The following is a 22583-nucleotide window of genomic DNA, read 5'->3' as shown; positions in this document are numbered from 1 at the left end:
AGAAAAGTGCAACACTTTCATGGCAAATTTCTCATCCTTAGTTATCACTGAAGAGAAATCTGGGCTAGTGACAGGTTACATTATACTGCTTTCTTCCTAGGATTTTCATGAGGCCTCAGTGTTCAACACATCTAAAGTGCCCACAGACAGTAGCTTGCATGATTCAAGTATTCGTTTACAGTGTGGGTCCTGTTATTATCATGTGGGCCCACGGAGGGCAAGGAATTTTGTCTGTTTTTCTAACAGCTGTGTCTCTAGTACCTAGTGCCATGACTGCCGTTTTACAGGTATTTAATAAATACCTGTTAAATAAATGAAGGAGGAAAAGGAGTAAATGAAGAATCTAAAACTTCGGTGCTTCTATTATCATAACATTTGTGATCCTTTTAACCAGGAAGAAAAAGAAATTGAAACAGATTTGCAGGCAAAGAAACAAAGAATTATATACTATATTGAAAATGCTGTGTTTAGAATAGAACTAGCATATCTACATGGAAATTTTCAATAGGCAACTACTATAGTCTAAATTGTATTGTGAGAGGACAATTTTGCTCTGTCCTCATGGAGCACTGGCTGTCATATTGCCATCATGAGCAACCTGAGTGAGGGAAGCAGCAGTCCCATTAGCCAACTATCCCTTTGAGGATCATTTCACCCATCTTTTGCACACTAGGAAGATTCCGAAGTTTAAAACTCCTTAAAAAAAGGATCCCAGCTTATGATAGAAATATTCAAAATGTATGCCACATTAATTTTCTTTAATACATCTATAGCCAAGAGAAAATGACTTCTTGATCTAACATCAAATGTCTAGAAAGCCTTACCATTTTAGATTCATAAGTATAAAGTGCTTTTAAAAGGGGAGGCTGTGGCGTGAGTAAGCTCTGCAAAGTACGGTCATCTTCTACCAAGCTGTCTACGAGGACCTTCAAGTAGCCACTGTTAGAAAGATACAAAAGCCACTGCTGCTGTTTATCCACGGAGACAATCCTATCAAGTAGAGCCAGGGCCAGCATCTGAAGAAAGAATAAATTAAAGTCCAAAACATGTAGATGCTACCAAAATCAACAACGGTAACTGACTTTATCTGACGTCAGGTATGAAATATGAAGAATTTTTTTCATAAAGAGAATGTTACTTGCAATAACATTTCCTTTTTTTTTGAGAAGTTAAAAACTGTGGCTCCAGAACCTCACTTTATCAATAAAGGAAAGCTCTCAGGTAAAGATGTATTTCCAAAACAAAACATGCTAAAATAGTGGCATTAGGTGTATTTTAGTAGACTCTAACATTGCTTGTTAGAGAAAAGAAATTTTTTTAACAGCTGTTTTTTCTCACTGTGAAGTTTTATAATGCTCATTACAGAAAACACAGAAAAATAATAACTAGGTTGGGCGCAGTGGCTCACTCCTGTAATCCCAACACTTAGGGAGGCAGAGGCAGGTGGAGCACTTGTCAGGAATCCGAGACAAGCCTGGCTGTTAAAAAAATTAGGCCGGGCGCGGTGGCTCACGCCTGTAATCCCAGCACTTTGGGAGGCCAAGGTGGATGGATCACGAGGTCAGGAGTTCAAGACCAACCTGGCCAAGATGGTGAAACTCCATCTCTACTACAACTACAAAAAAAAATTAGCTGGGCGTGGTGGTTGGCGCCTGTAATCTGAGCTACTCGGAAGGCTGAGGCAAAGAACTGCTTGAACCCGGGAGGCAGAGGTTGCAGTGAGCTGAGATCGTGCCACTGCACTCCAGCCTGGGTGACAAAGCGAGACTCTGTCTCAAAAAAAAAAAAAAAAAAAAAATTACCCCAGCATGGTGGTGTATGCCTGTAATCCCAGCTACTCAGGAGGCTGAGGCAGGAGAATTGCTTGAACCTGGGAGGCGGAGGTTGCAGTGAGCCGAGATCATGCCACTGCACTCCAGTCTGGGCAACAGAGCAAGACTCTGTCTCAATGAAAAAAAAAAGTAATAACTACACAATCTGATAAATACAGTTCATCCATTTTGGTCTGTCTCCTACAAGTATTTTTTCTATGCATACAAATATTTTAAAATTTTTAAAACATAACTAAAAGGTGGCCGGGTGTGGTGGCTCATGCCTGTAATCCCAGCCCTTCGGGAGGCCGAGGCGGGAGGATCACGAGGTCAGGAGATTGAGACCATCCTGGCTAACACGGTGAAACCCCGTCTCTACTAAAAATACAAAAAATTAGCCAGGCGTAGTGGCAGGCGCCTGTAGTTCCAGCTACTTGGGAGGCTGAGGCAGGAGAATGGCGTGAACTCGGGAGGCGGAGCTTACAGTGAGCCGAGATCATGCCACTACACTCTAGCCTGGGCGACAGAGCGAGACTCCATCTCAAAAACAAACAAACAAAAAAACGTAACTAAAAGGTTATGACAGTTTATTTTTAAAAATCCTATTTCCTATGGTCTTCAAAAACATGATTTAATTGCTACATAACTTTGCTACATAATTTTCCATTTTCTCACTGCAGTGTGAGAAATATACCGTACAAGAAATATAAATACAAATTCTCCACAAAGCAATTAGGCAGACAAAGATCTATTCAGTACAAGGCAATTTATTCAGCATTCTCTTAACCAAAGATCTTTAGCCAGCAGTGTTTCTGTTGTTTCTACCAGTCAACCTCAAAATTAGCAAGATAATTCTGAAAGGCAATTCTGAATTAAGATTCTAACAAAATTAAACACAACATATGAATAAATAAAATATAAGTCTCAAATTATAGCAAATAAGAAAATACACTATATTATAAAAAATAATTCTTAATATGTACCATACATTATTAAAAGTAGAATCAATTTATTTTATTTTATTTTTTGCAGCAGGGTCTCACTCTGTAGCCCAGGCTGGAGTGCAGTGCCTTGATTACAGCTCACCGCAAGCAACCTCTGCCTCCTGGGCTCATGCAATTTTCCCACCTCAGCCTCCCAAGTAACTGGGACTACAGGTGCATGCCACCATGGCTGGCTAGTTTTTTGTATTTTTTGTAGAGATGGGGTTTCACCATGTTGCTCAGGCTAGTCTCAAACTCCTAGACTCAAGAAATCTGCCCACCTTGGCCTTCCAAAGCACTGAGATTACAGGCATGAGGCACCACACCCAGCCATGAATCAGTTTATACCTTAATAAGTCAAAATACTTATTCAATTATAAAACTAAATAAGAGTTGCTTTACCCTTCCAATCTCATGACCATCACAAGCATCTCGACAGACCACTTCCATGAGGGCAGCGCCATAACTTTCAATAATGGCTATGTTTTCTCGCTGTAATTTGCTAAATACATCTTCAGGGGCTGTCAGCCTTTCCCACATGGTTTTCTTGGCTAAAAGGATTAAAACAGAAAAAAACACTCCAGTAGAAAGCAGTGTAATAACTGAGTAATTATACCTCACATGCTAGGTATGAGCTGAGAGAAGGAAAAAAAAAAAAAAACACACAACAAAAAAATCCTTCCATCACTGCTTGTACACAAAGGCCCACTTACCGGTGGGTCCAAGCAGGTTAACTCTAATAACACAATGCACCTATTTCATGCATGGTTCATAACACTAAGATAATAATTGTACCAGGAAAAGGAAAAAACATTCTTAAAGAGATCAAAATGAATTACAAGACTCCATGAGAACCAATGTCCTGTATTTATCCTGCTCATCAATCTTTCTTTTTTTCCTTCTTTTTTTTTTTTTTTGAGACAGAGCCTCGCTCTGTCTCCAGGCTGGAGTGCAGTGGCGCGATCTCGGCTCACTGCAGCCTCCGCCTCCCAGGTTCAAGCGATTCTCCTGCCTCAGCTTCCTGAGTAGCTGGGACTACAGGTGCACGCCACCACGCCCAGCTAATTTTTGTATTTTTAGTAGAGATGGGGTTTCATCATGTTGGCCAGGATGGTCTTGATCTCCTGACCTCGTGATCCACCTGCCTTGGCCTCCCAAAGTGCTGGGATTACAGGTGTGAGCCACCGTGCCCAGACGCTAATCAATCTTTTATCTTTTATTGAGATCTTTTAAAATTGCCAGGCGTGGTGGCTCACACCTATAATCCTAGCACTTTGGGAGGCCGAGGTGGGTGGATCACTTGAGGACAGGAGTTCAAAACCAGCCTGGCCAACATGGTGAAACCCCGTCTCTACTAAAAATACAAAAAGTTAGTGGGGCGTGGTGGTGCACACCTATAATCCTAGTTACTGGGGAGGCTGAGGCAGGAGAATCACTTGAACCCAGGAGGCGGAGGCTGCAGTGAGCTGAGATCGTGCCACTGTACTCCAGCTTGGGCTACAGAGTGAAGCTCTGTCTCAAAAAACGAAAGAAAAGAAAAGAAAAGAAAAGAAAAGAAAAGAAAAGAAAAGAAAAGAAAATTTAGCTACAAAGGATCAGGTACAATGTAGACAAAAATCTGCCTCCAAAAAAATCGGATATTTTAATTCTTTTTTTTTAGTTGAAATACTTATTAAAAATAAAAGCACACCCATTATAAAGGTAATTTAAATATACAATGATTAGGAACAGTATGATCATATATTTTATTTAAGACCCACAAACATACTCTCGTGTAAGACTCTTTAAAAATTTTCACAAGTACATTAAATAAAGCAATAACTTGTATTTGAAACTAATCTCATTTTTTCCAACTACTACATAGCAGCAGTTTTTAAATTGGCATCTTGAAGACTTCTTATAAAAAGCCTATTGTAGAGCCCCACCTAGTGGTTAAGTGGTGACTTGGCCAACTCAACTAAATGGAATGTTAAAAAAAACACACAAAAGAAAAATGTGGGAGGTGCTGAGAGTGGAGAAATCCCATTACTGTCTCTTTTCTTAAAAGAAGCTTGTGTTTGCTTAAAAAACTTCTCTAAACTATTCTGTTATTTTTCCTCATCTTACAGATACTCTCATACATTATTTATGTGGGTGCCACATGCCTATAAATGTACCATTTGGCTATTACTACCTTGTAGGGTACTATGTATGGCATAAAATACAACCACCATAAGGATAATGAGATCAATTGAACCTTATGTACACAGTGGTTTTTAACAGTCTATACAAAATAGCACTCACAAAGGTGAAGAGCCCAAAGAAAATCCATTATCAGAAGGTGCTCTGACAACTTCTTAACAAATGGCAGAATAACTCTGAATGACTTGATTGAACATCAAATGTCTACAAAGTATATAAAGCATTATATACTGATGTGTTGAACACTTAATAACATTTTCATGTCTTACGATTAGTTTCAATTAAAAATGCTAACTATATTTTAGAAAGCAGCATTTAGGAATATTTTAAATGTGCCTAACTTTTGACCAAGAAATTCAACTTCTTGGAATTTATCCAAAGAAAACCTCACTAGTACAAAAAGATACATGTATACTATTGATGAGTTTATACTAGAGAAGGTCATTCGTTCGAATCTTTTTAAAATAAAAGTACATACTTTTTCACATGGAAATTCCACTATTAAGCAGCATCCTTTTTGAGAAATATAGGCATATAAAAAAAGTTGATGTAGCATTTTTGTAATAAAAATTTAGAAACAATTGAAATGCCTGTGAATAAGGGAAATGGCAAATAAGTGTTTCATCCATATCATGGAATAACAAAGACTTTTGTGTTTCTTTTTGAGATGGAGTTTCACTGTTGTTGCCCAGGCTGGAGTGCAGCGGCACAATCTGGGCAACCTCTGCCTCCTGGGTTCAAGCAATTCTCCTGCTTCAGCCTCCCGAGTAGCTGGGATTACAGATGCCTGCCACCATGGCTGCTAATTTTTTGATTTTTAATAGAGATGGGGTTTCACCATATTGGCCAAGCTGGTCTCGAACTCCTGACCTCAGGTGATCCACCGGCCTTGGCCTCCCAAACTGCCAGGATTACAGGCGTGAGCCACCACTCCAGGCCGAGATATTTTAAAAGATTCAACTAGATAAGTACTCTGATGTAGTACAAAGGAAAGAAAAACATTGGACCATTCTATGTAGAGCATACTGTTCAGTGGGACTTAAGGCAAGTGAGGGAGTTACAGAAGTATATAAAAGCTTAAGTATTATTTGAAGGTTTTCTATAATTCTTAAAAACTAAACATTCTTCCTCAACTTTTGAGTAAATGCTTTAAAAATGACACTAACACTCATTTATTACAGTTTTGATTAGTCAAAAGATGGAGAAGTGATTTTTTTTTTTTTTCAATTTAAAGTAACCATCTCCCAATCCAGAAAAGACTAGAAATTGATCTCATTCTACCTGCTTCTAAGGTGTCTGGTTCATCAGGTCTCTGGGCAATCTGTAAGTAATAAAGCAGAGAGCCATACAAGTGAGTCCTCACTCGTTGGAATCCACCACCTAGGGAGATTAGGAAGATGTCAAATGAAAATCTTTTCTCATTAAAAAAAAAAAAGAAAAGAAAAGAAAAGAAAATTCAGGAAAAAATAAAAAATAAAAAGAAAATCTTTTCTCAATTAAAGTTAAAACAAATACAAAAGATAGAATTTATAGAAAATTTAGATGAAAAAAACCTGTCTTCAAAATGAAGTCTAACAGTTTCTTCAATATGATGTAAAGTGAAGAATCTCCAATAGAAGCAAAACCCACTAATGGGTTCTCTTCTGGAGGAGGTGAGGTGAAGGAACTATCAAGCATAAAAGCGTAATGGGCCTCTGCTGGTCCCAAGACTGATGTTTGCTTCTGTTCAGTGAGGACGGCCTGGCTTAGGTGAGCAGTCAGTGTGAACACCGCCCCGGCGACCACAGGCATTAACTCTTGCGCTGCTTCGTCGTCCAGTATCTTAAAGGACAAGGGCAAATTAGAGTGAGAATCCTGCTTTCAGCAATAATCATTAACAAGTTTCATAGCTTTTTTTTTTTTTTTTTTTTTTTGAAGACAGGGTCTCGCTCTGTCACCCAGGCTGGAGTGCAGTAGCATAATCTCAGCTCACTTCAGCCTTGACCTCCTGGGCTCAGGCGGTCTTCCCACCTCAGCCTCCCGCAACTGTGACTACAGGTGCAAACCATCATGCTCGAAGAGACGGAATCTCACTATGTTGCCCAGGTTGGTCTCAAACTCCTGGGCTCAAGCGATCCTCCCACCTTGGCCTCTCAAAGTTCTGGGATTACAGGTATGAATCACTGCACACAGCCCATTAACGAGTTTTATATACATTTAGCTTGTCAACTATGATAACAGTGTAAGAATGGAATACAGAAATTAATCAAAAAAAAAAAAAAAAAGAAAGAAAGGAATCTAATATATACAGAGAAACTTAAATATGATGCTAGTTAATGGTTGTTCTTAACCAGAAGGGATTCCTATCAGAATTCCCTAGGGAGGTTTCTTTTTGAAATTCACATAAATGGTCTCACCACCACATTCAGTAGGTCTGGGGTGGGCTCTGTCCATGTGAATTTTTACAAAGCTCCCTAGATAATTCGGACATACACTCTGGTTGACAGCCACTACTGTACAGAATTAATCCCTTTCTCGAGGAAAAGTCTTAACGTTGGTATTGCGCAATTCTATTTTACTCCCAATCAAAAATGGAAAACAATTAGGGTGCCAAAATATATTTGTTTAAATGATACATATTTGTTCAGCAGTATAATTTAGGAAGTATGTCACCTTATCATGCACATCTTGTAAAATATCACGAATAATCAGTTGTCGATCCTCTGCCTGAATGAGGTCCTGGGGACAAGCTGTCAGTATAATTTCTACCAGTTGCCTCCACGACTCCAGAGCATGACGTTTTGCATGAAGACACTGCAGCAATTTATTTCTTCCTACCACATACTGAAGTACAGTGCTGATTTCCTAAAGCCACAGGAATTGAATCATAAGTTTAAACAGGCAAATAAGATCAGTTATCTGTCAGTTACTCAGAAAATATTTATTTGGAAACCTACTACATGCATGCCAGGAAGCAGATATCTCTTCATATTATTTCAGTAGTAGCCAGGGCTATAAAAAATATTAATATGTAAGGTGTGTATGTGTGTGTATATGTGCATGAAAGGTAGGGGACAGAGGTGGCATAGATAAATATGTATTTTTTGATATCATATTCTTTCTCCTTGTACCCATCTACTTATACTTGCTTACTCTAGAGGACTAGAATTATCTAAACTCCAAGTTCAATGGCATGTTTCCCTGACATCTATTTCTTTGCCACTTACTTTGGCCTGGCCAGCTATATCTCCATGCATGTGGTTCTTCCCACCTAACCTCTTACCTGTAACTTTCCACTTGTGATGACAAATGACCCTCCTGTCTCACTGATGGGGACCAAGTGAGGTCTAATACGAAATATGGTCAGGTTGCAAATCCTTAACTAGCCTAGCAGAAAAGGTGTTATTTATTTTGGCATACCAGATAGTTCAGTTTATAAAAGTTATAAAATCAAAAGTGAAAGACTCACTAAATGTTTAATTTTTAGGCAGCTTACTAATTAGCAAACTACATGTCAATATACTACTTTAGTCTTTTCACCAGCAACCTAAGTAGTTAAAAGGTTGAAACGAACACATACTCAACAAAGCTTACCTCCATGAGTAGAGGTCTCTGTCCTATGGCTGCCATACCCTGAAGGGCATTTACTTCAGCTACAAGAACCCTATGAAGAAGCTGGATAATTGGGAAAAGAAAAATAAGACATTTCTGACACTGGTAGAACAATAACACCTAGCAATTACCATTAACTGCCCTAAAGGGAAAGGTGTCAGATACCTTTATATATAATCTAACAAAAGCACTGTCCAATTTCTAGACCAAAATATTAAGTATCCCTTTTCAAGAAGTTAGTGTGATATATTAAGTTTTATTTCAGGGATATTTTACAAAAACCACGGTCCTTCCTATAAACTACTAAACCAATGTCTCTATCAGAAAGAAAACCTGTATGGTTCTATTTGTTTCTGATGACTTAAGGTCTGAGCCACTTGACACTGCAGATACGTACTTTTAAAGCAACCCTCACCTTGACATTGCAGACTGTCTGTCCCCGTAAATTCTTGTGTTCACAGTTAGCAATAACTTGTTCAATCTGGGCCCGATCAAAAAAATCCAACTGCAAAGGCTCAGGGATCTCCTGACTGAAGTCAATCGAGTCAAGAATATTTAGAATTTTTCGACGTACTAGAAATAATAAAAAGTAATTTGATTTTACTTGGGACATTGAAAAGAAGGGCAAACCATCATATTCAGTTGATTTTCAAAGACAGTGCTATTTTCAGAAAGAGCATAAAATAGCCAAGAAACTGAAAACTGTATTGGAATCTAAATTTGATTTTATTTCTGATACATCCATTAGCAAAAATATTTTCTTTCCTGTTGTATAATCCTATTATAAAAAAAATTTTCAGGTGGCAAATAATCCTTTATGTAACTTTTCTATACCAGTTCAGAGTTTGCAGGCACAGGCATAATAATCCCTTGAAGTTTTAAGCCATGTAATATATGTCTATAAAATAAATTTATTACAAATTCAAAGGGCATTATTACCTTTTGTAGCAGTGTCAAAGTGAAGGAACCCAGAAACAGACCTGTTTTCATCTTCTATTCCTCCTTCACCGTCTGTTGGAACATCAATAATATTGAATCACAAAAAGAAGAACATACTCTTAAAACTACATTTATTTGGAAATAACAAACATAAGGTATTTTATTTCTAGGTCATTGTTTCTACGTCAAAGAGTCCTGTGCAAATGGATAATTAAAATGCAAAGACTGATGAGGACTTACTACCAACATTCATCTAATTCTTTCCGTCCCTATGGAATCCACTGCACAATTGTAAAGAGAATAATCAGATTCTCAAAAATGGCAAGACCCAGTCATGCCAATGAGATGATTTTAAAAGTTTATGCTTAATTTGCATGAATAATACATCCTGAAATAGCTTAGGTCATGCTGGCTCAGTATGACAAACTCCACTGACAATTTTGTATATAATACTGGTATGACTATAGTGTAATGTGGATGCTTAAAATAATAATAAATGACAATCATAAGATGAGTTAAAATTTTTGTGTTTTAAGAAAAAAAATATTCTAAAAGTGAGAAGATAGTTTTGGTCTATAGTCACATACTAAGCACAAGCTTCAGATTTGTGCTTGTCTTCACGACAACTAGTCACCAGCACAATGAAACAAATACTAATACTCACCCGAGTATGGTTTCACTGGCATGTCATCCAGTAAGAGGTGTAGGAGCCTCTGGGTATGCGACCGCTGACGATTCAGAGAGGTTACCCTTAGCTCTATTGAGGCAGTTTTCATAAGCCATGACATCTGGTTCAGCATAGATATTTCATATTCTAGAATTTAAACATGTAAATTTTGTTTCCCAGAGTAATAACACAGTATCAAAACAGACTTAAATTCTGTAACTCAACAGATATTTTCCCATGTAACAAAGTCAATAATTTATGAAACTCAGCAACATAATAATTTCTCACTCTGTAAAATTACAAGAGAAAAAAAAAGATACCAAGGAAGAAAAAAATAAGCTAGTATAAATTTATGAAAGATGGGCTAAAGTAAATGAAGAGTAAAAGAGAATCAAGTTTTCATTACTGATTTTAATTTCACAAAGATCCTGAGTCTATCATATTTTGACACTGATATATAAAACAATATTTTAAAGTAATTTTCAAATACATAACTCAAAAAACTATCATAGTTTGGTTGTGATTTCACAAAACAAATACTTAAGAAAAATTAAACTTAAATTGCATGATTTTATAACACCTCAATTAATGATGTGGTTTAACATTTAATTAAGGCTGAGAATCACTTATACAATAGTTATTTATTTATTTATTTATTTATTTATTTTTTATTGTAGAGACAGGGTCTCACTCTATTGCCCAGGCTGTACTTGAGCTCCTGGCTTCCGTGACCTTCCTGTCTCAGCCTACCTAAGCACTGGGATTATAGGCGCGAGCCACTGTGCCTGGTCCTACAATAAGATTTTTTTAATCCAATACTATTTTAGTATGCTTGACATTGAAACCCTAAACTATGACAGTATAAACATAAAATTAACCAAATAACAATACTAATAATAATTTCAGGCAAAGCTAAATGAAGTTTTATAAAACACATACCATAATAGGTAAGACGTTAATTTTTATTTTTAATTAGTTAGGTGGAAAAAGAGGGTTTCTAAAAGCTTCTTACATAAACAAAATCCCAGAACTAAAAATAAGACACGAAAATAAAGTGAAAAACCTTTTGCCAATAGATAATTCTCAGAGGTCTAACACCATTACTCTAAAAGGTAAATTAGATGCTGACAATTACTAGTAATAGAAATTTGTTTATGGCATGTGTGAGCCTCAATTTCCTAAAACATAAAGATGACACAAGCTAAACTTTTAAAAAACTCAATAGACCAAGACTGAATATAATCCGAATTCAGAAAACTGTTAAAAGTTGGTCAAAAAAAAAAAAATAAAGTAGAATCCTGACAAGACTGCATTAGCATGGAATAATTGTTAGTCATGTCAATAAACTAAGTTAAAACTGTTTTCTACCATAATTAGTTTTCAATGTTTCATTTCAAGATATGAATTGGTTTCAATACAAACACAAGAACCAAGAGTAAATCAAGATTTTTTTTTTTCTCATAAACAGCCTGGGAAGAGAAAATCAGAAATCTTTGTAAAACAATTTTCATTCAAAAACTTTAAATTCCCATTAATTTTCTAATCCCTTCAACACAATCTTTAAATTTTATTTGTTGTAAGAGAATCAAATTCCATCCTTGATAGGCTATATTTAAATAAATTTTTGCTAGCAGTTAAAATATCAGCCTTCTTTAAGCAGAAATTACAAAAAGAACCCAAAATAACAAAGAAGCCACAGTATCAGAATTAGAACAGAATTCCCCCAAATATTGTATAAATAAAATCACTTAACATGGAATCATAAATGTGTTCTTATAAATAAGGGAAAATAATGGCCTACCTTTGTTAGAAAATGGTAGATACTGCAACTGGGAAAATAAGAAATCCTGGCTGGTTCTCAAGTACCTCATAGTAGGACCAGATGTATCAGAGCATGCACATAACTGATATATGACCTAAAGCATTAAAGTAAGAAAAATCCCTAAATTAGTCTTTCTGTGTTATACATATTAAGGTAACAAAATATGAACTTAGACCTACTAAGTGAAAAACTAGGACCCATCAACAACTCAAGTAAAATGGACAGATGCACAAAACATAAGCTCAGAGTTATGAACAGTCCTAGGCAACCTAGCTCAAGAAAATACACTGAAATACAATTGAGGGCTGATGACGTTATTGTAGAACTATCACTAATATACTTACTAATATATACACATATAGTTAATTTTACTATACACATATAGTACATTTTAGTATTTTAGCTTAATTATTAGTAGCAGGCTGGGCATGGTGGCTCACCTCCCAACACTTTGGGAGGCCGAGGTGGGCAGATTACCTGAGGTCAGGAGTTTGAGACCAGTCTGGTCAACATGGTGAAACTCTGTCTCTATAAAAATACAAAAATTAGCCAGGCATGGTGGCATGTGCCTGTAATCCCAACTACTCGGAAGGCTGAGGCAGATTAATCACTTGAACCCCGCAGGTGGAGGTTGCAGTGAGCCAAGATCATGCCACTGTACTCCAGCCTGGTGACAGAGTAAGACCCTGTCACAAAAAAAAAAAAAGAAAAGAAAAAAAAATTATTAGTAGCAAATTACTTGGAAGTAACTTCTGAGAACCATACGAGTTACATCTCAACCTCAGGAAGATTAAAATTACCGAAACTAAAGCAAATGCAGAAATTACAAAGAAGATCCATAAATTCAACTAAATAACAATAAACTGAATAAAAATTTAACAAAAAATAGATAAGAGAAAAAAAGTTCTTATATTAAATATAAGAAAAAGTTGCTAGCTCTAATATATATAAAGATCTCCATTGCAGATATGAATAACATAAATATCTAAGTAGCCCAAATGGTAAAAGACATTTTATATGAGAAAAATAAAAATAGCCCATAATAAAAAATGTCCATCTGTTTTCAAGAATTAAAAAAAAAATCAAGATGATAATAGGTAGGCATCATATTATAAATCAGCAAAAAAAATTTTTTTTTGAGTCAGGGTCTCACTCTGTCACCCAGGTTGGAGTACAGTGGTGCAGTGGTGCAATCACAGCTCACTGCAGCCTCGACCTCCTGGGCTCAAGCGATCCTCCCAGCTCAGCCTTCTGAGTAGCTGGGACTACAGTAATTGCATGCCATGATGCATGGCTAATATAACATTTATTAGATGCTTTCCATGTACCAGGCAGTTTAGACATGTTTATTCTAAGCACTATTAATACCTAGTATAATTGTTATGACTACTTGTGAATTAAAATCTAAAGTCAAAACTCTTGATAGCCTTTGACCCGACACAGTCAATCCTCATTATTTACAGATTCCATATTTGCAAATTCACCTAACATGCTAAAATTTATTTAAAATCCCAAGATCGATACTTGCAGTGCTTCCATGGTCCTTCATGCACGGGAGAACAGCTACAAACTGCAGTCACCGAACTCTCATGCTCTCAAATGGAGCAATGCTTTACCTGTTCCAGCTATCATACTACAAAACGGGTCCCTTAAACGGTCTATTTAGTGCCACGGTTTTTGCATTTTTGTGCTTTCTGTTGATTTTGCTGTTTAAAATAGCCCCCAAGCGTAGTGCTGAAATGCTGCCTTGTGTTCCTAAGTGCAAAAAGGCTGTGATACGCCTTTAGGATAAAATACTACATTAGATAAATTTCATTCAGGCTGAGTTATAGTGCTGTTGGCTATGAGTTTAATGTTAATGAATCAACTACATTAAGTAAGGTGTCTTTAAACAGAAACACACATAAAACATGATTATGAATTCATCAGTTGACAAGAATGTTGGAACCAGAAGCTTGCAGGAATCCTAGCCTGTATTTTCCATAGGGGCAATGAATTCACCAATTCAGTGTTCACAATGACTTTATAAAACACAACTACTGTGAATAACGAGAACTGACTATAAACCCTTGTCTGGAAATACATTGTTTTTTTTTTCTTTTGTTTTTTTTGAGACGCAGTTTCGTTCTGTCGCCCAGGCTGGAGTGCAGTGGCGCGATCTTGGCTCACTGCAAGCTCCACGTCCCGAGTTCACGTCATTCTCCCACCTCAGCCTCCTGAGTAGCTGGGAATACAGGTGCCCATGACCACAGCTGGCTAATTTTTTGTTTTTGTATTTTTAGTAGAGACGGGGTTTCACCATGTTAGCCAGGATGGTCTTGATCTCCTGACCTCGTGATCCACCCGCCTCAGCCTCCCAAAGTGCTGGGATTACAGGTGTGAGCCACCGCTCCCACCTGGAAATATATTCTTAAGAAAAATATAAAACCAAAGGTAATCTATTTATTTATAACTCCATTTATTTACAACCTCCATCTCCCCGGTTCAAGCGATTCTCCTGCCTCAGCCTCCCAAGTAGCTGGGTTTACAGGCACATGGCACAACGCCTGGCTAATTTTTATATTTTTGTTCGCTAGAGCAGAGTAAAAAAAAAACTGGAAACAACCTGAATGCAATTTACATTGTTGCAGCACAGAAAGTTTATACAGAGAGGAGTAAAAAAGACACAAAATTTCATGTATACCGAATACAACTATAAACAATGTATATACACAAAGAGAAAGAAGACAAGGAAAAGAGTAAGCAGCTCTGCTACAGATGTACATTGACCTTTCAAACAGTTTTGATACTGTTTTGATATTCTATAAACAAACAAAAACTTAAGCTAATACTGAACTTCTCAAAACAAAACCAGTTAGGTGTATTACTGGGGGAGTTAAGAAAACACAAGAAGATACTCTAACAAGTGGAAAAAATAATACTATTAGAAGAGAACTGCGTGTAATCCCAGCACTTTGGGAGGCCAAGGTGGGCGGATCACCTGAGGTCAGGAGTTTGAGACCACCCTGGCCAACATGGTGAAACCCCATCTCCACTAAAAACACAAAAATTATCCAGGTATGGTGGCCCAAGGATGGCTGTAATCCCAGCTACTTGGGAGACCGAAGCACGAGAATTGCTTGAACCTGGGAGATGGAGGTTGCAGTGAGCCGAGACCACACCACTGCACTCCAGGCTAGGCGACAGAGCAAGACTCTGTCTCCCAACCAAAAAAAAAAAAAAAGAGAAGGACACAAAAAGTGAGTTCAAAAAGCACTGCAAGCCATTTTATTAAGATGTGGCCTATATCCTTCCTGGTTTCCAAGACCAGGGACCAGGTAGAAGAAATCTCCGTTCTTAAAGAAAAGAGGGCAAAGGCACCAGGCCTCAACTTCTTCACTCAGAAGCCCTTGTGTTGCAGGACAAGGAAGATATCAATAAGAACCATTTCCCTTTGCTACAGTCAGATTTATTTAAACTAATAAGCTCTTCTTACTTAGAGGTTTAAATTTTTTTCTGAAGCAGGGTGAAGTACAAACATACAGGTAAAGGGAGTATATTTACTTATAAATGGAGCAGTGATTGCTGTAAAAATGCAGATCCTGACTCATCAGGTCTAAAGTGGGGCCTCAGATTCTGCACTAATAAGCTCCTAGGAGATAATGCTGATGATACTGGTCCCTGGGCCATATTTGAGTAGCAAGGTCACAGAGCATATGTTATGGCCAGGCGCAGTGGCTCATGCCTGTAATCTCAGCACTTTGGGAGGCCAAGGCGGGTGGATCATCTAAGGTCAGGAGTTTGAGACCAGCCTGGACAACACGGTGAAGCCCCATCTCTACTAAAAATACAAAATTAGCCAGGCATGATGGCACATGCCTGTAATCCCAGCTACTTGGGAGGCTGAGGCAGGAGAATCACTTGAACCCAGGAGATGGAGGTTGCGGTGAGCTGAGATCGCGCCACTGCGCTCCATCTGGGCAATACAGTGAGACTCCATCTCAAAAAACAGTAACAACAACAACAACAACAACAACAACAACAGGGAGTAGGTTATAAACTGGTAAACTGCTGGTATGGACATGTTTTCCTTGGCCAGTATAGTGTTCTAAAAATTAGAACAACTTTCACAAAAATTCAGATTTCCAAATCCTTTTAAAAATGAATAAATAAAAATAAAAATTCAGACAATCTGGCCCAACAAATCCTGCATTCTGGCATGGTAAAATAAGCCAGGGATGAGTAGGAAGGCACGTGCTCTCCAGTCTGCCAGATTCTCCTTTCCTCCCACTCCCTTAACTGGACCCTGGCTTCATTCATTTACTTCACCTGCCATTAGCCTAGGTGTTAAGCTTATCAACTGTTTCTACTTATACATCAAATTCTGTAAATCTGTGCTAATATGTACATCAAATTTGTTCCCCCATTGAGGAAGAATTAATTTTGATTTACAGGAAAACCTAGGTACAGTACTTACAGTGAAGGGATGTTTGGACAGCCAGAGGACAGAAAACATAGTAAAGAATTACAAAAAGAAAAGCAGGAGATTAACAAAGAAAAATCTCCATGCCAGTAACACTAAGAGATTAGTGATGCAATTCTTTTTTTTTTTTTTTTTTTGAGACGGGGTCTCGCTCTGTTGCCCAGGCTGGAGTGCAGTGGTGGGATCTCAGCTCACTGCAAGCTCCACCTCCCAGATTCACACCATTCTCCCGCCTCCACACCATTCTCCTGCCTCAGCCTCCCGAGTAGCTGGGACTACAGATGCACACCACCATACCCGGATAATTCTTGTTTTGTTTTTTTTTTTTTGAGACAGAGTCTCGCTCTATCGCCTAGGCTGGAGTGCAGTGGCAAGAATTCCGCTCACTGCAAGCTCCGCCTCCCAGGTTCACGCCATTCTCCTGCCTCAGCCTCCTGAGTAGCTGGGACTACAGATGCACACCACCATACCTGGATAATTCTTGTTTTTTTTTTTTTTGAGAGAGTCTCGCTCTATCGCCTAGGCTGGAGTGCAGTGGCAAGATCTCGGCTCACTGCAAGCTCCGCCTCCCAGGTTCACGCCATTCTCCTGCCTCAGCCTCCCGAGTAGCTGGGACTACAGGTGCCCGCCACCATACCCAGCTAATTTTTGTATTTTTAGTAGAGATGGGGTTTCACCATGTTAGCCAGGATGAATTTTTGTATTTTTAGTAGAGACAGGGTTTCACCATGTTAATCAGGATGGTCTTGATGTCCTGACCTCATGATCCACCATTTCTTACCATAAAAATGTAAATTTAGGGTAACACTTAAATTGAAAAATTAGTCCCAGCTTATAAAGACTAGTTCTTTTTTTTTTTTTTTTTCTTGAGACGGACTTTCGCTCTTCTTGCCCAGGATGGAGTACAGTTCCATGATCTAGGTTCACTGCAATCTCTGCCTCCCAAGTACAAGCAATTCTCCTGCCTCAGCCTCCTGAAGAGCTGGGATTACAGGCGTCTGCAACCATACCTGGCTAATTTTTTTTGTATTTTTAGTAGAGATGGGGTTTCACCATGTTGGCCAGGCTGGTCTCCAACTCCTAACCTCAGGTATCTGCTCGCCTTAGCCTCCCAAAGTGCTGGGATTACAGGCGTGAGTCACTGCACCCGGCCAAGCCTAGTTCTTAAAACACTTATAAAATGAATAAAACAATAAGTAAACAAAAGTGAACAAGTGAAACGAAAGTTCTCATTATAGTTTATTTATTTGTTTTTATTTTTTTGAGACAGAGTCTCACTTTGCCACCCAACTGGAGTGCAGTGGCATGATCTCAGCTCACTGCAACCTCTACCTCCTGGGTTTAAGCAATTCTCATGCCCCAGCCTCCCAAGTAGCTGGGATTACAGGCACGCGCCACCACGCCCAGCTAATTTTTGTATTTTTAGCAGAGACAAGGTTTTGCCATGTTTCCCAGGCTGGTCTCCAACTCCTGGCCTCAAGTGATCCAGACCACCTCAGCCTCCAAAGTGCTGGGGTTATGGGCGTGAGCCACTGTGCCCAGGCTCAGCCCTCATTATAGTTTAAATCTTAATCTGACATTCTACCACCTACCATAGTTGTATACAGGACTTCTTAATTTATTTGGTTATTAAAAACTGCTTTCTGGCTGGGCGCGGTGGCTCATGCCTATAATCCCAGCACTTTGGGAGGCCGAGGCAGGTGGATCACAAGGTCAAGACATTGAGACCAGCCTGGCCAACATGATGAAACCCTGTCTCTACTAAAAATACAAAAATTAGCTGGGCATGGTGGCGTACACCTGTAGTCCCAGCTACTTGGGAGGCTGAGGCAGGAGAATCGCTTGAGCCTGGGAGTTAAAGGTTGCAGTGAGCCACAATTGTGCCACTGCACTCCAGCCTAGGCAGCAGAGCGAGGCTCCGTATCAAAAAAAAAAAAAAAAAAAAAAAAGTGCTTTCCCAGCCTGGGCAATGTGGCAAAACACCATCTCTACTAAAAATACAAAAATTAGTCAAGCATGGTGGGACACACATATAGTCCCAACTACTTGGGAGGCTGAGGTGGAGGATCATCTGATCCAGGGGATGTTGAGGCTGCGATGAGCTGTGATCACACCACTGCACTCCAATCTGGGTGACAGTGAGACCCCTTCTTAAAAAAAAAAAAAAAGTGCTTTCACTTACATTCTCATTGAAGTCTCTCAACAGTCCATTTCACAGCTTGAAAAACTCAGACTCACAGACATTTCATGCCATGCCCAAGGTGACTTTGCCTGTTGTGGGGCAGAGATGGGAACCAGAGGTCTTCTGACCCATCAGAAGGAGCTACTTTAAACACAGCACTGTTGGAAGTTTCTACACTACTGGTAAAAATCCATCACAAAAATCTAATTTCCTCCATTTTTCAAGTGATAAACATAAGATTTGGGTCTGTAAGAAATTAGGGTTTGTGCTTTACGGATTTTATCCACAAATGAAAGACAGGTCAAATTGCTAAATGAACTCATTTCAACTAAGTCCTACTGTTATACCGTCATATCTATGGCGTACTCATGCACCTGGTCAAGTTTCTTCTATTCAGTACCACAAAACACAGTTTTCTGTGTACCTGGTAACATAGCTCAGCCAGTTGAGGAGATTCTCGCACTGCCACTGGGCCTGTTCTCCCTTCTGTTCCTTTCTCCAAGATGTTTAGGATGGCATGAAGGCATGTCCGAGGGCAACCTAACACTCCTACATGAAACCAAAAAGAAATTCAACTTTCAGTTTAGAATTTCTGCATTAAAATCTTGGACTGCCTTTTCAAAAGTTAAATTTTGTAAATATATGCCGTACTGTAAACACTCTTTCAAATACCGATACAGAAAATTGTTAAAGGCTGATTCTCTATAGCTCAGTTTGTCCAGTCTTGTTCTAAGCCCTAAAGACTGACCCACCCATCACATTACCTTTCTTACACTTTTTCTTTCAGTGAATTATCCCATGAGCCCAGAATGCAATCAGTGACCCATGAGATACACAAATATGGAAGGAAAGAAATGCCTTTATGTCTTAGGCTATACCTGGATCTTGTAGGTTTGTAGTACTGACAGGTTTCTTCAATTCAAAGCCCAACAGGTAGAGAGCAAGATTGGGTGGATTGCATTCCAGAGAGGTAATGAGAAGATTCAAGATGTGGATTCTTGTTTCATGACGAATTGCAACTAATTTCTTTTCAAGTTCTGATCCTTAATACAGAAATCACAAAACAAAATTACAAAACAATGGAAAGTTAACATAAGTCAAATAAAAAATACAAAACTTGTATTCCAACTCCATGTTTTCTTTAGATCGTTTGCCTGATTATCTATCACATTCATTTCAGATTTATTTAAAGAGGAATCCTAAAAACCTTATAAATTTACGAGTACCCTTTATCTGAAATGTGTGAGACTAGAAGTGCTTCAGATTTCAAATTTTTTGAATTTTAGAATATTTGCATTATACAGGTTAAGCATCCCTAATCCAAAAATCCAAAATCCAAAATGAACCAATGAGCAGTTCCTTTAAAAGTCATGGTGGTGGTGGTCAAAAGGTTTCAGATTTTATTTTGGATTTTGTATTCTCAACCTGTATTCTAGCAAATTCTCAATTTCTCTTACACCATTACTTAACAGTTAACAATTACAAGTGTTTTCTTTAAATTAAGCATTTATAAAAAGTAAAAGAATGCATGTATGCACATTAATCTAAGACATACCCTCTTCCAGACGTACAAATTCTTCTGCATCCTCACAATCCAAACACTCCACAAATCCAGCCATTAGTTTCTGACTTATACTCTGAAGTAACATGAAGGTAAAAAATGACAAATTATTACAGGTTTCTAAATATTAGAAAAACTATGATTGATATATATAAACATTCATCCATAAAGAAAAATAGGCAAATCTGCTTAGGTAGTTACGTTTTGGTTACATTTTTAATAGAAAACTCAGTTCCTTAAGTTGCCGTAAGTTAGCTCTCTATACAAATAATTAAAGAAACAAAAGTTTTATAAATTCATTGATTTCAAAACTTGCTTCCTAATTTTCCTTCCCAAAGCATCAAGCTAGTTAAAAACACATGAAATTGCTGTTTACTGACCTCTTCATTATATAGTCAATGTTACGAGATCTTAACTAAAATGTAAAATAAAATTTTCATCTTCTCTCTTTAGAAATGTATTACTTATCACCCATTTTCTATTTCTGAGCTGATTTTGCCTTTAATAATCTAGGATGATGTTAAATCAGTAATAACAATTTATACCAAAATCAACACAAAAATCAGCACATCAAAAACCTTCAGCATCCCCTGATTATCACATGGTTTCATAAACCTCATCGATAAGCCACAGATGAGACTTACACTTCTTATGGTGTTTCTCATGCTGGGTGGTACCACCACTCCAAAAGGAACTTAGAAATAAGTGGAGTCATCTAAGTAATCACAACTAGAAGTTACTACTGACAGACAGTCGTATCTAGGGATGCTAAAGGTACTAGATGTGAGGGGCTATAACACACAAAATAAGATCTGTGCCATCCAACATGCCAGAAGAGTCCTTATTTCAAAATAGGGACTCTATGAAGGACTATACAATAAAATCCTTCAACAAGGCCAGGCACAGTGGCTCAGGCCTGTAATCCCAGCACTTTGGGAGGCCAAGGAGGGCACACTGCTTGAGCTCTAGAATTCAAGACCAGCCTGGGCAACATGGTAAAACCCAATAATACAAAAAAACTAGCTGGGCATGGTGGCATGCACCTGTAGGATCGCTTGAGCCCAGGGGCAGAGGCTGCAGTGAGCTGAGATTGGGCCACTGCACTCCAGCCTGGGTGACAGAGCGAGTTCCTGTCTCAAAAGAAGAAAGAAAAAATTCTTCAACTAGCTAAAGCAGTGATTTCCAACATAAAGATACAATGGGATGAAATGTTCATAAAGAAAAAAAAAGCAGATTCCGCAATTGTAGGTATTCAGTGAACAGAACTATTATAACTTGAATAAAAAGAGGAACTCCTGAAAACACTCTACAGTGTTATCAAACGAAGTGACACACAGGTGGATCACAAGAAAACCAGTGAAGTAGACAACTTACAACAACGGGATATTCAGAACTTGCAGAGGGCTCACTTAGAACACAGGCTACTGACAGGTCGGGAGCAGCAAACAAACAAGTTAACAGCAAACCTAATCATTTTGAACGTGCCCAGAGTAGCAGTGGTCATGTACCTAGAGTAGCAGTGTGCCACATATCATAATTATGCAGTATCACTGTGAAAAGCATTATCTTCAAAGATAAGTCATAGCCAAGTTCGTGGGTAGGTTTTCACCCATCCTATACAAATATACTTACTCTTAATGAATTTTTCCACAACCAAGAATATGATTACTCCACAGACACTAGAAATTCTATATGTAGTCAAAACGCAAAATGCACCAAAAAAATAACAACAGCAACAAAATCAGTTACCTGGTCATGTGTGAAATCTCCAACCAACTTTATCTGAATATTAGAGTTGCAAGAGATACAACAGAGGATCTTGGCACTTTCAAAAGCCAATTCTGGATTAGTATTGCCATGATATAGGTATCTTTAAAAAAAAGAAAACATTTGAGGAACAGTGATAAAATTTTTGGTGTCTCACTATTCTCAATAAAGAAAATTTAGAACCAGGGCTTCCCCTGCCCATATAGCACTTCAAGGTAAATTGGAAAAAGCTGTCCCCTTCTAAATAGATGCAGTCTGTTAGGGGTTGAATCATGTCCCTGCCCCCAAAATCCTTATGTGAAGTCTGGCTAACCCAGTGACCTTATTTGAAAGCAGGGTCTTTGCATATATAGTCAATCGAGTTCAGACGAGGTCATTAAGGAGGCCTAATAAAATATGACTGGTGTCCTCATAAAAAGGGTAAATTCAGACACAAACATACACACACAGGGAAACTGCCATGTGACACTGAAAGCAGACATCAGGGTGATGCTTCTATAAGCCATGGAACATCAAACCACCAGAAAGCTAAAGTTTTCTGTGAAAAGTTTGCTTCCTTTCCGGCCCTATCCTCCAAACACCTAGTTTCCCTACAGGAGACAGACAATATTGTCATT

General features: G+C 38.3%; 1 protein-coding gene across 3 annotated transcripts in view; it reads right to left on the bottom strand.

Annotated features, from left to right (window-relative positions):
- Positions 1–22583, bottom strand: part of NUP205 (nucleoporin 205) — a 93503-nt gene that overhangs the window by 24001 nt on the left and 46919 nt on the right. For all 3 annotated transcript variants that reach the window (XM_055284133.2, XM_055284132.2, XM_055284134.2), the window contains 14 exons: positions 21949–22069; positions 20194–20275; positions 19517–19681; positions 19063–19187; positions 11974–12088; positions 10170–10319; positions 9506–9577; positions 8982–9139; positions 8549–8629; positions 7628–7819; positions 6529–6796; positions 6257–6355; positions 3197–3345; positions 825–1016 (listed from right to left, as the gene is read on the bottom strand). In XM_055284133.2, coding sequence (XP_055140108.1) covers positions 825–1016; positions 3197–3345; positions 6257–6355; positions 6529–6796; positions 7628–7819; positions 8549–8629; positions 8982–9139; positions 9506–9577; positions 10170–10319; positions 11974–12088; positions 19063–19187; positions 19517–19681; positions 20194–20275; positions 21949–22069 — 1969 coding nt within the window. The remainder of the gene's footprint in view (positions 1–824; positions 1017–3196; positions 3346–6256; positions 6356–6528; positions 6797–7627; positions 7820–8548; positions 8630–8981; positions 9140–9505; positions 9578–10169; positions 10320–11973; positions 12089–19062; positions 19188–19516; positions 19682–20193; positions 20276–21948; positions 22070–22583) is intronic.

Source organism: Symphalangus syndactylus, chromosome 6 (assembly GCF_028878055.3).
Source record: "Symphalangus syndactylus isolate Jambi chromosome 6, NHGRI_mSymSyn1-v2.1_pri, whole genome shotgun sequence".
NCBI lineage: Eukaryota > Metazoa > Chordata > Mammalia > Primates > Hylobatidae > Symphalangus > Symphalangus syndactylus.
This window is presented reverse-complemented; position numbering and strand designations above follow the sequence as displayed.